Below are 15,622 nucleotides of genomic sequence, written 5' to 3' on the forward strand. Positions count from 1 at the left end.
CAGCGTGGGCATTGGGAGATTCCTACGTTCTGATCCCAGCCCATCCACTTCTGCCAGATGATCTTTCACTACCCAGCCCCACCGTTCCATGTGCCCCACTATGCTCCCTTCGCTAAATTGTATTCTCATGTCTATTCGATTCTGCAGCGTTTAAAGTTGGCAGACAGTGGGCCTAAAAGAGACTACAGATATATTTTGTTTAGCCCACACGAGGCTTTTAAAAATTCTAATTCTTCTTCCTTTTCTCCTTCTCCTTTCTCTTCCTCCTCTCTTTCTTTTTCCTCTTCCTCCTCTTCCTCTTCTTATTCCCCTTTTAAAATATCAGAAGATCTAACAACGTGGGCTCACATTCTAGCCTGGCACCAAAGACTGGCACATCAACTTGCTGTCTTGTCCCCACCAATCCCTGTTTTGTCACATTGATTTTACCTTCTGGGACTGTGCAGACATTTGCTTTCATGATCCCCTCCTTATGCTACCTTTCCACCTAGAATGCCCTTTCCACTCTCCTTTCATGGACAAAACTCACACTCCCTTCAAGACCAAGTTAAGACCTGCCTTTATTATGTCTTTGAAGACAACTTCTTCTCAAAACTATCCCTGGTGTGGGCTGTTTCAAATAGAGACTAGCTGCTAACTGGGCACTGCCTGGGGCCATTTCCTGTCAACTTCTTTAAGCAAATATTGACTAAGTGTGTATGATGAGCAAGTTACTGTGCTAGGCTATGGAGTTACAGGTTCTCACAGTTCAGGGTGGGAGTACGCCACACAAAAACAGCTGTGGTTTCTTGTCCCTGCCAAACACTCTTCACACTCCTAGGTGCTGGGCAGTTTGGCTGACTGGCCAATTGAAAGGATCTGCAATACAGAGCTACCCATACCCTGGGATACTACAGGCTCCATTGCAGCCCAATGGGTCTGTTTACCAAGAAGAGGGATGCTAATATCAGAGTGGCACCCAGGCCCTGGGACTTCCTGTGCAGAGGGCCTTAATAGAGCTTTGAGGGAAGCCACAGGCACCCTGGAGATTGGGGCAGTAAGGAAAGGCATTAAGAACAACTCCAGGGGCACCTGGGTGGCTCATACTTTCTCTTTCTCTCTAAAATAAAAAATAAAAGGGGCACCTGGGTGGCTCAGTCGGTTAAGCACCTGACTCTTGATTTCCATTCAGGTCATGATTTCACGGTTCTCTGACAGCGCAGAACCGGCTTGGGATTCTCGGTCTCCCTCTCTCTGTGTCCCTCCCTCGCTCATGCTCTCTCTCTCTCTCTCTCTCTCTCTCCCAAAAATAAATACATAAACATTAAAAAAAAAAACAACTCCAGTTTAGGAGAACAGACTGAACTCATGTAAAATACCCATTCCAGCTCCAAACATATGGTATTCCGGACTCTATTCTTTTTAATAAAAATTAAACAATTGTAACCTTGTTGGAAAACTGCTGGGCAGTATTAAAGCTGAAAACGCCAACCCTTTGACCAAGCAGTTCCACTCTTAGTTACATACCAAAAGACGTGTATACAAATACGCATGGCAGCACCATTTGGAATAGCCTCAAACTGGAGACAACCTAAGTGTCCATCAACAATAGAATGAATAAATGAACTTCACTGTATTCATACAATGACCTATGACAGCAGTGACATAAAACAACCTCTACTAAATATGTGTAACAACATGGATGATTCTCACAGGCAATATTAAGCAAAAGAAGCCTTGCACAAAGATAGTATAAACTGTACTGTGTATTCTAGTACCCACCTCGGTAAACATATATATGCAATTTCTCTTGAGTATATATTGAGGAATGAAATTGCTGGGGAATAGCTGTGATGCCTTTATAAGGTGTCAACTTAGCTGTGGTGAACTATATTTCCCAGAATTCCCTTCCAATTAGGGTGGGCCACAACAGTCATTTGTAAAATGTTTTTATTTTTTATTTTATTTAAAAAAATTTAATGTTTATTTATTTTTGAGAGGCAAAGCATGAGCAGGGGAGGGTCAGAGATAGAAGGAGACGCAGAACTCGAAGCAGGGGCTCCAGGCTCCGAGCTGTCAGCACAGAGCCCGATGCAGGGCTCAAACCCACGAACTGTGAGATCATGACCTGAGCTGAAGTTGGATGCCCAACTGACTGAGCTACCCAGGCGCCCTTTTTACTTTTTATTTTATTTTATTTTTTATTTTTTTTAATGTTTATTTATTTTTGAGACAGAGAGAGACAGAGCATGAACAGGGGAGGGTCAGAGAGAGAGGGAGACACAGAATCTGAAGCAGGCTCCAGGCTCTGAGCTGTCAGCACAGAGCCCAACGCGGGGCTCGAACCCATGGACCGTGAGATCATGACCTGAGCCAAAGTCGGACGCTTAACCGACTGAGCCACCCAGGTGCCCCTTTACTTTTTATTTTAGAGTGAGTGTGATTTGGGGAGAGGGGCGGGGGGGGGGAGGGAGAATCTTAAGCAGGCTCCACACTCAGCACGGAGCCCAATGCAGGGCTCAATCCCACGACTCTGGAATCATGATCTGAGCCAAAATCAAGAGTCAGATGCTCAACCTACTGAGCTACCCAGGCACCCCCACAGCAAGCATTTTGGCATGATGTTCAGAGGGCAAAAGAAAAGCAGTGGCTGTATTAGCAGACTTGCAAAGTCTATGCAGAAGTTGTCTAGCTCATACACTTTGTTACCTGTCTGCTGGCTCACGTCATTGACATGGAATCACAGTCAGGCTTGCAACTACTCCACCCTTCCCTGGATCCTCCTTCAGTTTCTTTGACTCCTGGGTCAGATAACAGAGGGCACCAGCCTCTCCTGAAAGACACCCATATCATCAAGTTTGGAGGTAGTGGGAACTGACACGAGCTCGAGTTGGCAATCAAAGCTTTCAGCTTATTCTCATGGGTTCCAGCTTGTCCTTTCTCTCCCCCACTTTATATCCATCCTCCCTTCCCAACGGCATGACCTGTGGACTTTAAGCTCCAGCATCAGATACAAAACAACAGTCTTACAGAAATTGTTTAACAGTTGACCCAAAGCCAACTATGTTTTTTGTTTCTATGTTTCTATGATTAAACCCTGACACAATAGCATAGGCAGGTGTTTAATTTTATAGGAAACTGCCAAACAATTTTCTGAAATGGTTGAACTCATACCCCATCAGCAGAGTACTAGGAGAGTTCTAGTTGCCTCACCTCCTCATCAGTACAAAAATTACCAGTTTTGTAAAAACATGACACTGTGCAAACCAACACAGGGCAACAGGCCACCAGTCTTCAGCCTCTGCTCTGAACCATGCCCTTGCAAAGGACAGTTTCACAATATCCATCAAGATTACAAATGTACATATTCTTTGGCCTAACGTAGAATTAACCATGCAGCTATACTTGCATGAAATACTAAATATGGACGCAGGAGGTTATTCATTGTTGCATTATTGTTTTTAATAACAGAAACAACTTACATGTCCATGAACAGAGGACTGAGTAATTAAATGTTGTACACACAATAGAATTTTATATGGCTTTTAAAACAGGAAGTTTCAATGTAACGGTATGGAAAAATATTGTATTAGTTGAAGTTCACCAGAGAAACAGAACTAATGGGAGACGATATAGAGACAGGGCTTTAGGTTATATAGGTGATACAGATACAGACTTATTATAAGTAATAAGCTCTTGTGATAAGAGAGCTAACTAGCAAGTTGCAAGATCTACAGAATGAGTCAGCAAACTGGAACCTAGGAGAGTCAAATCCAAAGGCTGGCAGGCTCAAGACAAAGGAAGAATTGACATTTCAGTTAGAGTACAAAGGCAGAAAGAAAAAAAAAAGTCCCAGTTCAAAGACCATCAGAAAGAAGAAAGTTTCTCTTACTCAGGGAAGAGACATCCTTTATATTCTATTCTGGCCTTCAACTGATTGGATGAGGTCCATGAACATTAGGGAGAGCAATCTGCTTTACTCAGTCTACCTTTATTTATTTTTATCTTTATTTTATTTTATTTTATTTTATTTTATTTTATTTTATTTTTATTTTTATTTTTTTGAGGGAAAGCAGAGGGCAGAAGGAAAGGGAGAGAGCGTCTTAAGCAGGCCCCATGCCTAGTGTAGAGCCCGACACGGGGCTCAGTCTCACAATCTTGAGATCATGACCTGAACCAAAGTCAGACGTTTAACCAACTGAGTCACCCAGGTGCCCCTACCTTTAAATTTAAATGCAAATCTCATCTGAAAACACCCTCACAGAAACACCAAGAATGTTTGACCAAATATCTGGGCACCCTGTGGCCCAGTAAAGTTGGCATATAACATTGACCATTGCATACCTGTAAGAGATTGTATGGAGTGGAAAATCAAGATACAGGACAGAGTGGGTAGTATGCTTCCCTTTTATGGTAAGAAAAGGGGGGGGCAGAATAGCCATAAAGGTGAATATTTGCTTGCATTCACAAAAAGACATTCTGGAAGAATGCACAGAAACCAAAATTAACCCTATTGCATGTGTGTGGGCACCGAGTGGACTTTTCACTTTTTATGTGTGTTTTATCTATTCAAAACATTGAGTAACAACAAAATTTAAGTATCTTTTTGCATGCCTTCTCCTCTTCTAGGATTGTAAACACTTGGGGAGGCAAATTGTGTTTTATATTTGTGTTCCTGGCATTTAGTACATAGTAGGCACTAAATAAACATTTGAGGAATTAATAAATGAATGAACCAGAAGAAATCAGATTTCCTGTGGGTCAGAAAGGGAAGAGGGGTGTGAGGATCAGAGGGGGAAAATATGGCAATGGCTGTCAGAGGGGAAGTTTGGAGAATAAGAGAGATGTTGAGAAGAGTTATAGAATTATAATGTGTGATGTAATCCACTTTCATATTTATTCCCAAGAAACATTCAATAAAATCCCCCATTGTTTGGGGGATTTAATTTGTAGGGTTTCGAACATGATTTTAGATTCAGGCACATCCAGGTATTAGGAATAGCCAGGGTTGGGGCAGGAACTCAAGGAAAAGGAACCTCCAGGACTTGGCCTAGCCTCTGCCGTGGAGGAAGCCAGCAGACTCTTGAGAGGGTGATCCCTGCCACCACACCTGTACTCTGGGCCCACTGTCCTCCTGTCAGGCAGAACCATACCCTACCCAACCTCCTGGTCCCCAAGCCCCTCCACGAACCGTTCCTACCAGCTCCACACATAGGAGTCTCCAGGTGTGGTCCATGATGACAGATTCAGAGAACAGAACTTTGGAGAATCAGTGCAGACTATGGCAAGATAACAGTGCTAGAGCTGGGGTCAATATGTGTGAGGGCTGGTGGTTAATTTGGGGAAAGTAGAAGGTCAGGCTGAAGCCGGTGTTAACCTAAGACCAGGTTGAGTGCAGAGAAGAGGCAGGGAAGAGGCTCAGACCAAGGTCAGGAGTAGTCATCAATTGTATTTTTATTTATTATTTTAGGAGCTCAGGTGAACAGAATTGGGCTGCCCATAGTCCTTAGTTCATATGCTCTCTCCCTGCTTGTCCATAAACAGCCCACTATGAACACCTGTAAACCCACCACCTGCCCAAGGACTAAAACATTAAAAATAACTCACTCCTATGCTTCTTGCGTCTCTGCCTTCTGCTTCCTCTCAGAGGTAACCACTATCCTAGATTTTATCCTTTCATTGCTTTTTTCCTCCTTGTGGTGGACAGACAGCTTCTACAATGGCTCCCAATGATCCCTGTCTCCTGGTATTCACACCCATGCACACCTCTCCCCTTGCATGTGGGCTGGACCTCATGACTTCTAATAAATAGGATACAGCAAATGTGATGGGTGCCACTTCTGTGATTATATTAGATAGGATTGTAATTGCCATCTTGCTAGAAGACTCTGTTAACTCTCTCCCTCGCTGGCTTTGATGAAGCGAGCTAGCATACTGGAAGTGACCAAATGGCAAGGAAATGAGGGCACCAGCCAACAACTAGCAAGAAACTGAAACCCTCAGTCCTACAGCCCACAAGGAACCGAACTCTGTCAACAACCAAGTGAACTTGGAAGTGAATCCTTCCCCAGTTAAGACTTCAAGTGAAACCACAGCCCTAGCCACCACTTTGAGTGCAGCCTTATGAGAAACTCTGAAGCAGAGGGCCCGGCTAGGCCACACCTGGACTCTTGACACACAGAAAAGATGAGATAATAAATTTGTGCTGTTTTAAGTTTGTGGTGATTTCTTACACAGCGATAGAAACTAATACAAGTTATTTTCAATTCTTTTCTATTACAAAGAATGTTGCTATGACTATTGCTATACCCGTGTTACAGAATACAGAACACAAGACCTTAAGTTTCCCCTGGGTATATGCTGAAATATGTCTAGGAATAGAATTGTGGGGTCTCAAAATGTAATACCAGTAGTCAGTAAATTTTCAGAGTTAGGGTCATATCATGGCCATAGTATCTTGGTCAGGGTTGGGAATCAAGCTTGGCCTCAGTCCATAGAACTATGGATCAAGTCTGTGAGCAGGGTTGGGAGTCACACAGAGGACAAGGTTTAGGGGCCAGTCCATGGGCAGCGTTGAGGGTGAGGGTGTGGCTACATTTGGGGAGAATCTGAAGCCTGGGTTTGGAGTTGGGTTTGGACAGGGCTAGAAGATTCTGTGAGGGTGAGTTTGGGGGTCAATCTAAGGCCAGTGTTAGAAGTCAGGCTGTTCTAGGGCACAAGACCTGACCCTGTGATATCGTCAACGTACCAGGCAGCGGCCACCCAGGGCCCAGCTGACCAAAGGTGAAACCCACTCTGGGCCTACAAGGCTCTTTCACTCAAAATGGGGGGAGGGGGGACGGGCAGTGCGGCTTAAGAAGGGCAAGAAATCTAGACAGAGAAGGCAGTCGCGGGAAAGATAGCACAACTTCTTTAATGGGGGTAGTGCCGTCCCGTATCTCCAAAACATTCTCAAAGGTGCCTCCCCTAGGAGGGGAGGGAAGGGTGTCTGGAACAGGCACAGCCCATGTCTTCCCCACTCCTGGCTGAAGCCACTCCTCACCCCTTCCTCTCCAGCTGCTGTGCTCTCCAGCCTCGAGTTGGGCCCCCGGTGAGCGCGCCGGAGAGGGAAGCTTCTCCCTCAGCTGCCTCGGGCAGCTTCCCGCGAGGTCCAAAGCGCAGAGAACTAGCCCGGATGGAGACGCCGCTGTCCTCAGGGCTGGGCGGGGACCTGTTTCTAGGGGTGTGCACCGAGTCGGGGCACCGCCCCCTAAGGCCCAGAGCAGGGAGCACCAAGGTGGGGCCCCTGGTGTCGGGCATGGCTTTGGGGAGCATGCCAGGTCTCTGCACGTGGCTTCTGGGTTCTGGAAAGCGGTCCATTCTCCTGACCCGGATGGAGTGGAAGGAGGTGGGTCAGTCCGGGGGGCTACGTTCTGAGGGCTCCTGCCTCACTGCCCCCCAACTCACCCCCACCCCCAAGGGAGGGGAGCGCTGGCGCCCCATGAGGCTCTTTGGAGCTGCTGGCTCCACTTGCCGGTAGATCCGTCAGTCCGTCGGTGGGTGCGTGGGTGGGTGCGTCGGTCTCGGCGTCCGGGCTCTGGCGGGTACTGGGGAGTCCCCGCGCGGCCCCGGCCGCCGCTCACCGCTGCTTACGCTCTGCCTGCTGGAGCCGCCGGGAGAGATCGTCGATGCGCACGTTCTTGAGCTGCAGCAAATGCTCTAAGCGCCTCACCTTCATCTGCAGGACCTGGGCCGCGCCGCACAAAGGTCAAGCCAGAGGCCCGCTGCCTTCTGTCCCCACCACTGCAGGCCCTAAGCACCCACCGCCCCACCACCACCCGCGCCTTCCCAGTCACCCTCACCTGCACAGTCTCCTGAGAGGCCAACAGCTCCTGCTCCTTTTCAGCGATCTGGAGGACGAAGCTTGGGTCGCCCTGCAGTGCCTGACTATATCCCGGAGGTCGGGGCGCCGGCAGCCGGCCCCCCCTGGGGTGGGAAGCAGCTTAGCGGAGGCCCGAACCTCAGGCCCCATTCTCATCCTTCCAATGCCCCTCGGCCAGGCCTTCGCTCCCCGTCCCCTACACCCCCACTTCCTGCTTTCCCAGGAACAACCTGCCACCACCCTTACCTGCCAGCCCTGTGTAGGGAGATCACCAGGCCTGGTGAGGTAGGAACTCCCAGCCTCCTTACCTGAGCTGCCCTCCTCCCTGGGGGTCCGGGGCACCTTCCCCTCGGGCCTTCTGAGACAAACCTGAGACCAGGCAAGTGGAGGAGTTAACCGTGCTGGAGTCCTATTTTCCTGACTTCTCCCTTGCTTCCCCCAACCCCGGCCCCCCTTCCCCCATAGGAAGGAAGGACAGGAGGAAAGCTTCTCCTGGGAGAGAAGAAAAGTAAAGGCCACTTTACCCACATCCATGTAGCCAGTGCCATCCTGGGGAGCCAGCTCCTGAAAGAACCCCCAGGGTTTACTGTGAGGTAGGATTCGCTCATCCCCAAGGAGCCCCATGTCTCTTCCGTGGTCCCCAAGACCAGGCTCCCTTTGCCAGACACCCTTCTCCCACACTTCTTGCCAAGGCGGGGCTTCCCGCTGCCTGGGAAGCTCCCACAAAGTAGTGGGAGAAACTTGAGTGGGGTGGCACCTGTGAGGAGCCCGCGCCCTGCTTCCTGCGCCTCTGGCGCTCCTCCAGGCGCTGCCTCAGCGGAATGAGCACTAACTCCACCACGCCTGGCGCGCATTGCGCGATCTTGCGCATCACGTCCTCTGGTACCGAGAAGTTCAGCTTGTTCAGCACCTTCCTGGGAATAGACACAGGAATGGAGGACTGGGTCCTCGGGGAATGAAGTGAGGGGCGTGGGGGAGAAGGAAGGGGGTGCAGCCCTGGGGGAATGAGCCAGAATCTTGGTTGTCACGTTTCCTTTGTCTCCTCAAAAACAACAACAACAAAAAACCCTTGATTTTGTTATCAGTTCTGCCTGCGTTGTCCCTCCCTACCCTGACACCAACAGAGTCCCAAGCTTCCTGGGATCCTGGGGGGGGGGGGGGGGAGGGGGGAACGGGGTTAGAGATTTCGCTAGTGCACCCAAGTATTCTGCTACCTGTTTAGGTGACCCCAGTTGTTGAGCTTCTGTTGAAGAGAGTTGGCAGGGACATAATTGTGCATCTCCACCATCTTGGGGAAGTAAAACTTGATGACTTCTGCGACCAGGACTGAGGGAATGGAAGCAGATGTGGACAGTGGGGGAGGAGGCAGTAGGTAAGGGAGAAGGAGTAGGGAGAAGATGTGCGTGTAATGAGAGAATCGGGGGTTACAGAACGGTGTGACCAAGAGGATGGGTGGAGGTGTGGAAAGGGAACGGATGATAGGGAGGGAGGGGTGGTGGAGGAGAGGGAAGGAGTTCAAGAAAGCAAGATTAGAAATGAGTGATCAGCCTCCAGCATACACCAGAGAAGCAGCATCCCATCCCCATTAACTCAAGCATATGAAAACTGAGGTGTCTGGTCTTCAGAGAAGGAGTCTCCAAGAGAGCCTATCAGGAGCCTGGGGCCCCACCCTAGGCATTCACATGGACACACACACACACACACACACACACACACACACTCCAACAGCAAAGTCCCAGGATCACAAACACATAGGCACACAAGACCCCCTACATGCATACAGGACAGAATGTATCAACAAACATATGCACATACACAAGCTCAGAATCCCACAAGACAGATATATAGAATATAGTAATGAACAAGTACATACAAAGAGATGCACAAAAACATACACAGACACACGTCTTAGTCATTAAAGTCCCAGGAGGGCATCACAGACTCACACTCAGACACCACAACCACACATGCCTAAAGAATAGAACAAGGGGACATACATATAGACCCACACACAGCCATATTCCCACAGATACAGATAAACACACACGCGCACACATTTGTATAATTGAAGTTCCAGGAGATAGTCAGACACCCCCCCCCCCCAACATACACATACCCACACGCACAGAAACACAAAGAGACACATGCACACAGACCCCTTACACACGTACATACAGAATATGTAGACAAATACGGACACATGGGACACTCACAGGGATGCACACACACTAAGGTGCACACCTCCATCACTGAAGTCCCTGGAGAGATTTCTCTTGGGCCGGGATAGGGGGATGTTGTCTACCCACAGGTACAGCTGGTGCAACGCCTCCTCGTCCACGCTGCCAGCCATTGGCACCCCCAGCAAGGCAAGACCGTTCCAGTCGTGCAGCGTCAGCGCCAAACCGCACGATCTCTCAGATGCCTCTTCTTTCGCCACCGAAGGCGCCCAGACCGGCCTCTGCCTCTCAAACCGGGAAACTCGCTTCCCAGCTGGGAGCAGCCATATTGTTTTCTGAAACCATGGCAACTATCCTTGACTCGGAGGGGAACAGGGGCTTCTGGGAATTGTAGTTTTCTCCCTCTACCTACTCTCAGGCCCCAGCTTTGAATAGGCGATTAGGTGGCCTTGTCTTCCCAGCATCTGCGCCCACTCCACCTGATCAGCCACTGGCCCACCCTGGGACCTGCCAAACCCAACTGGGCCCTCAGAATCCCTGCCCCAGCATCCTCAGGGCCGAGATTCCCCTTCTGGATCCTTCAGCTATCAGTCCCAAGTGAAGGCAGCATCCCAACGTTCCTCAGCTTTATCTGGGTGTCCACTGTAATTAATCATCTGCTGCTTCCCATCTGGATTGTGTGATAGGCTGTGTGACAGTGCCTCCTTGCTGGGTCCCTCCTCAAAGCTCTGTGCTATTAAGGCCATCACCACTACTGCCCTTCCCAGCAGTGTCCTGGTAGGGCATTTAATGTCACCCAGACTCCCAAGGAGAATACTAGGGCTCAAGGCCAGTGCCTCAGCAGGTTATTTAACTCCTTAACCTTATTTTCCCCCTTTGTGAAGTGGGAATGGTTCTATTTGTCCCAGTGGGGTCAGAGGGAGGAAAATGGGAAGGGTACTTACAGATCTGCATTTGTATGGGGACTGAGGATATGGGAATTGGCTACAGGTGTAAAAGCTGTAAGAGCTCCTGTAAACACTCCCATAATCCCTCATCTCCCTCCAAAGAGCTGTTCTTCCTTGGGTTAAAAATGGACTTCAGTAGCCAGTTCCATTTCAAAGGAGCACTATTTTTAGAAGGGTTAGGGATGTGGGTTCTGCCATAGTGAAAGGACACAAAGTAGCAGTAAAGGGGCTCCTAGGGTCAGCCAGGGAAGAAAGTTTGCTTCCACCGAAGACTAGCAATGTGGCTTTGGACACATTACTGGACCTCTCTGTGTCTGTTTTCTCGTGGTTTCACCTACCTCATAGGGGTTTTGTGAGCATCTAAAGTGCTTAGCACAGCGCCTGGCACACAGCAAGGGCCCTATTAACATCACTTGGTGCCATCATTATTGAGATGATCTCAGTTCCAGCAGAAGAGAAGACAAATGGAAATGATTTGCCTTGTGGGTATTTGAGATGAGGGACTGGGTTGAACAGGGGCACCTGGGGAGAAACCTACCGCTCCCATCTGACTCCAGAGCAGGCCAGGGGGTAGGCTGGGCTTCCTTAGGACTTTCCAGTTTCCTCCTCCATAGCTCAGATGGAGGTAAGGGGAATCCCAACTACTTTTTGCCGTCACTTAGTTTCATTGCCTTTAAGGCTTACAGGGAAACCCTGAGTTCCAGGAGTGTGGAAGGCCAAGTATGGAATCGTCACTCTACCTTCTTGTTTTAAAATCATACATATTGGTCTTGCCTTTCCGGAAGGGACCACACCCAGGGCAGGCAAGGGACAAAAGATGGCCTAGATATCCCCCCACCCCCAACATTCCAGGGTGGAGAGAGGAAGAACTGAAAGGAAGTAGTGGGGAGGGAACCACAGTGGTGATGTGCCAGCCCTGGTGAAGGTGGGAAAACCGGTTTGGGGCCCAGAGCTGCCTGGCCTCCCCAAGCCCAGGCCCTCCCCTAGTTGGAACCAAGGGGGCCTGAGGGCCTCAATGAGGGAGGGGCTGGGCCCTGACAGGAGAAAAGGGGTTAGAGATCAGCAGAGGCACCAATCTTCACCTTTGGACTGGGTGCCCCCTGGAGGGCATCACAAAGCGAGTTGCCCATTCTTCCTCAGCCTCTTGGGGGTGCAATGTATCCCAGGAATTTTATCTTCCTCCTGTACTGTCCCCAAGATAACCAGCCACGAGGCTCGGAAATGCTAATCACTGAAAGGCCTAAAGGGCTCCCTCTTTAAGCATCAAAAGAAAACCAAGGGAGGCCCTGTATGTACCCCCGAACTCCAACCTGGACCACAGGAGTTGCCCCAACACTCCTTTTGCTCTGCCTTCTGGCCCCACTCCTACAAGGACCAACTTTAACGGGCTTGATAGGCCTAGTTCCCAGCTTAATTTGGTCCAACAGGGATTGCTGGCTCCCTCCCTTCCCTCCTAGCCAAATGATCCTGAGCTGCTTCTTTCTAACCCCAAAGCAGGATAAGGCCCGACTTCCTCAAACCCAAGGAGATACACTAAAGACCCCTTCCTCCCCAAGCTTGGATAATACTTAGATATGGAGGTGGTCCCTCACCCCAGTCAGGGTGTAGGCTGTGGCCGCCCTCTCAACGCTTGGTTCCATGTCCCACCAGAGCAAGGACCAAAGGGAGCCAGGAAAGGACGTGTTCCCAAGACAGACGCAAGCCCAGACCATGAAGGATGCACCCTTGGCTGTTAAAACGTTCACCCCCACAAAAGGGGGGTGGACAGATTTATTGAATTCAGACTGGGAAAGGAGCGGCTGGATGGCTGGACTCTGGGCCCAGCCCCAGGCACCCTGCCCAGGATAGGGCCCTGCCAGAGAGGGAGAGAGGCATGGGGCCTGCAGCTACCCACAAGGGAAGTGCCCATTATCACTCCCCTGGAGGGCCTCTTGGGAACCTCCAATTTGGAAAGAAAACCAAGGGCCACAGTAACCTGGACTGGGCCAGAGAAAGGGATTGGGAAGATGGGGAAGCAGGCAGAGGCAGGCTCAGGAGCCTGCGGTGAGTTAGACTGTGCTTCTCAAGGCGGCCCAGGGGCAGGGTGGGGGGCTGCCAGCCTTGTGGCGGCCTAGGCTGGACTTTCCTCTGGAGCCCTTCCCAGAATGGCTTTGGGGTCCCCCCCACCAAACACCTGGTGTGGACGGCAGAGGGGAGAGGCACTCTCCGGCCGGGAGCGTCCAGGGCCCAACCCTGGCTGCTACTGTGGCCTAGTCCACTGATGGCACGGTGTGGTAGCACCGGACAGCTCCCCACCCTCCCCACCTGGTCCCCCAAGCCCAGGGGCAAATGGGGAGGAAAGAGGACTCTGAGAAAGAGGCAATAAGCAGGCAGTGAGGCTGACCCCAGCCCTGGGCCCTACCGAGGTGGCTGGGCCTGTCACAGGGCCAGAGGAACATCACTAAAGGATCTGGAGCTCCCCATTCTGGCTCCATCCACAGCGGCTGCCCAGAGAGTCCTCTGCCCTGGGCTGGTGCTGCCACATCTGGGTCGGGCATGGCTAGGCCCAGTGGCTCAGCTCTGATGTCCAAGACCCCGAACTCCTGCCTGCCGGGCATGGTTCTTCCTGGTCACGTGGACCAGATCGTGTTCCAAATGAAGGATGTGGCTCTGCACACGGTCATCAATGGGGAAGGAAGTCAGGTACCTCTTGACCATAGCGAAGTAAGCCATGGCCTCCCCAAAGCTGGGCACAGGCACCTCATCACCATCTTCCTCCTCATCTTCATCATCTTCATCCTCCTCATCATCCTCATCTTCCTCCTCTTCCTCACTGTCAGACTCAGAGTCCTCTTCACCCTCCAGGAAATGGAGAGTAGGGCACTGGGCCTCCTCCTGGGCACTGTAGCCCCCGAAGCTGCCACCAGCTTCTACTACCCCCTGGGCCCAGTCCTCAGCCTCCAAGCCCTCAGAGGAGCTCTCTTCCTCCTCTTCCTCCTCCTCTTCATCACTGTCATCAACATCACCCTCCTCTTCCACCTCCTCTTCCTCCCCCAACTCCTCTCCTTCCCCCCCTTCCTCCTCCTCACCCTCTTCTTCCTCCTCCTCCTCCTCCCCTTCACCCTCCTCTTCCTCTTCCTCCTCTTCTTCTTCCTCCTCTTCCTCCTCCTCCTCTTCCTCCCCCTCACTCTTGAGGGCAGTGGTGATGGTGGCATTTGGGCCACCCCCGAAGCCAGCCTCACGAAAGCAGGCAGCTATGTCCGAAGGCTCCACTGCCTGCCAGGCGGCAGCCACGAAGTGCAAGGCCTCCATCAAACCTAGCTGCAGGCCTGAACGATCCTGGCCCTCTAGTGCGGCCATGGCCTTGAGTAGCATAGCCTGGCGGTAGTGGCCCTTCACCTGTTGGACCACTCCCCGCTCCAGCGGCTGCACGGTGCCCGGCGGGAAGAAGGCCAGCTGTACATGCCGCAGGCCGGAGGTATCCAGGGATTGGGCAGCCAGGCGGCCGGCCAGTAGCAGGACTCGGCGAGACTCTGCAGCCATGCGAGTGTCCAGGGCCTTCAGGTACTTGGCCAGGGCCTGCGTGGTGACACCACCCTTAGAGTTGGCGGTGTAGTCGCAAGGCAGGCCGGCTTGGCCTGCACGGGGCTTGGCCGACTTGCCGGCCACAAGCGGGGGCAGCTTCTCGCTACCGTCTGCGTTGGCGCACAGCAGGACGCTCAGGCGCTGGGTGGCCCTGCGCGCCCGTCCATCGCTGCCGCACAGCCCCGCAGCCTGGTCGGGCAGGAAGTCGTACCACAGACTGGTCTCAATGGCGCTGAACACGTCCTGGGAGGCGTAGCCCTCGGCCACCGACGGCGGCTGCTCCTCCCGAGCGCGCCAGCCCGTCGAACCCCCGCCGCTGCCCTCCGAGGGCACCGCAGGTGGGCTGGCGGGAGCCGCTGGGGGCCGGGGAGCAGCACTGCGCGACCGGGCGCGGGCCACACCGCTGCAGGACACCACACCGTGGCGCCGGCGGAAGCGGTCCAGCCAACCGTTGGAGGCGGTGAAGTCGTCCATGCCCAGCTCCTCGGCTATACGCAGCGCCTTCTCCTTGAGGATGATGCCCTTGACGGGTAGGCCAGCGGCGCGGATCTGCTGGAACCAGGCGATGAGCAGCCCCTCGAGCTTGTCGTAGGGGGACAGCTTGTTGGTCTTGCGGCAGGTGGAGGCCACACCGTACTTGCGCTCCGACGCCAGGATGGCGCGCTTGTTCTTCAGGATGGTGCTCAGCGTGGACGGCGGGATGTTGAAGCGCCGCGCGATCTCGCCCTTGCGCAAGTCCGGGTTCTCCTCCACCTCCTGGATGATCCGCGACTTCTCCCGGAACGTCAGCTGCCGCCGCTTGGGGCCCATCCCGGCGCGCCCCCCGCCCCGGGGCCCGGCGCCACCGCCGCCGCCCCGGGGCGGGGGGCCCGGGCCCGCGGCGGGGGGCACCTGGCGGCCTCTCCCGCGCGCCCCGCCCGAGACAAAGCGGCTCGCGGGGCGGCGGGCGGGGCGGTGACCCGGCCGGGCCGGGGGCACCTTCGGGGGCGCCGGCGGGCGCGGCGCCGGGCGGCGGGCGGCAGGCGGCGGGCGCGGGCGAGGGCGGGCGGCGCGGGCGCGGAAGGCAGGAAGTGCCGCGGCGCGGGGAGCAGGGA

At 52.6% G+C, this 15,622-nt stretch overlaps 2 protein-coding genes across 5 annotated transcripts; both read right to left on the reverse strand.

The window, feature by feature from the left end:
• Positions 1-2,537: 2,537 nt before the first annotated feature.
• CENPB (centromere protein B) lies at positions 2,538-15,490 on the reverse strand. Of its 2 annotated transcripts, none has more exons than XR_007151136.1 (2): positions 12,946-15,377; positions 2,538-2,550 (listed from the first exon to the last, which is right to left on the reverse strand). XR_007151136.1 is itself a non-coding variant. In XM_047854014.1 (2 exons), the coding sequence occupies exon 2, from the start codon at positions 15,336-15,338 to the stop codon at positions 13,518-13,520; it is 1,821 nt and encodes a 606-aa protein (XP_047709970.1). In that variant the 5' UTR covers positions 15,339-15,355; positions 15,408-15,490; the 3' UTR covers positions 12,690-13,517. The 2 variants fall into 2 exon arrangements, 1 of the variants encoding a protein (XP_047709970.1); XM_047854014.1 differs by lacking the exon at positions 2,538-2,550 and adding an exon at positions 15,408-15,490 and having other exon boundaries at positions 12,690-15,355.
• On the reverse strand, positions 6,891-12,559 carry SPEF1 (sperm flagellar 1). 3 transcript variants are annotated; one of them, XM_047854016.1, is made up of 8 exons: positions 10,082-12,559; positions 9,055-9,166; positions 8,598-8,754; positions 8,365-8,404; positions 8,149-8,209; positions 7,821-7,944; positions 7,602-7,705; positions 6,891-7,342 (listed from the first exon to the last, which is right to left on the reverse strand). In XM_047854016.1, the coding sequence occupies exons 1-8, from the start codon at positions 10,188-10,190 to the stop codon at positions 7,018-7,020; spliced, it is 1,032 nt and encodes a 343-aa protein (XP_047709972.1). In that variant the 5' UTR covers positions 10,191-12,559; the 3' UTR covers positions 6,891-7,017. The 3 variants fall into 3 exon arrangements, with proteins under 3 accessions (XP_047709972.1, XP_047709974.1, XP_047709973.1); XM_047854017.1 differs by having other exon boundaries at positions 7,224-7,705; XM_047854018.1 differs by lacking the exons at positions 9,055-9,166; positions 10,082-12,559 and having other exon boundaries at positions 7,821-7,868; positions 8,598-9,020.
• Positions 15,491-15,622: the final 132 nt, after the last annotated feature.

The sequence above is a fragment of the Prionailurus viverrinus genome, chromosome A3 (assembly GCF_022837055.1).
Source record: "Prionailurus viverrinus isolate Anna chromosome A3, UM_Priviv_1.0, whole genome shotgun sequence".
Classification (NCBI taxonomy): domain Eukaryota; kingdom Metazoa; phylum Chordata; class Mammalia; order Carnivora; family Felidae; genus Prionailurus; species Prionailurus viverrinus.

Coding starts and splice junctions, on each gene's coding strand:
- CENPB (XM_047854014.1), bottom strand. CDS start 15,338: ATGGGCCCCAAGCGGCGGCAGCTGACGTTCCGGGAGAAGTCGCGGATC.
- SPEF1 (XM_047854016.1), bottom strand. CDS start 10,190: ATGGCTGGCAGCGTGGACGAGGAGGCGTTGCACCAGCTGTACCTGTGG. Junction 9,167..10,081: donor CAGGGACTTCAGTGATGGAG/GTGTGCACCTTA, acceptor CCATTCCCTCAG/TCCTGGTCGCAGAAGTCATC. Junction 8,755..9,054: donor AACTGGGGTCACCTAAACAG/GTAGCAGAATAC, acceptor GTCTATTCCCAG/GAAGGTGCTGAACAAGCTGA.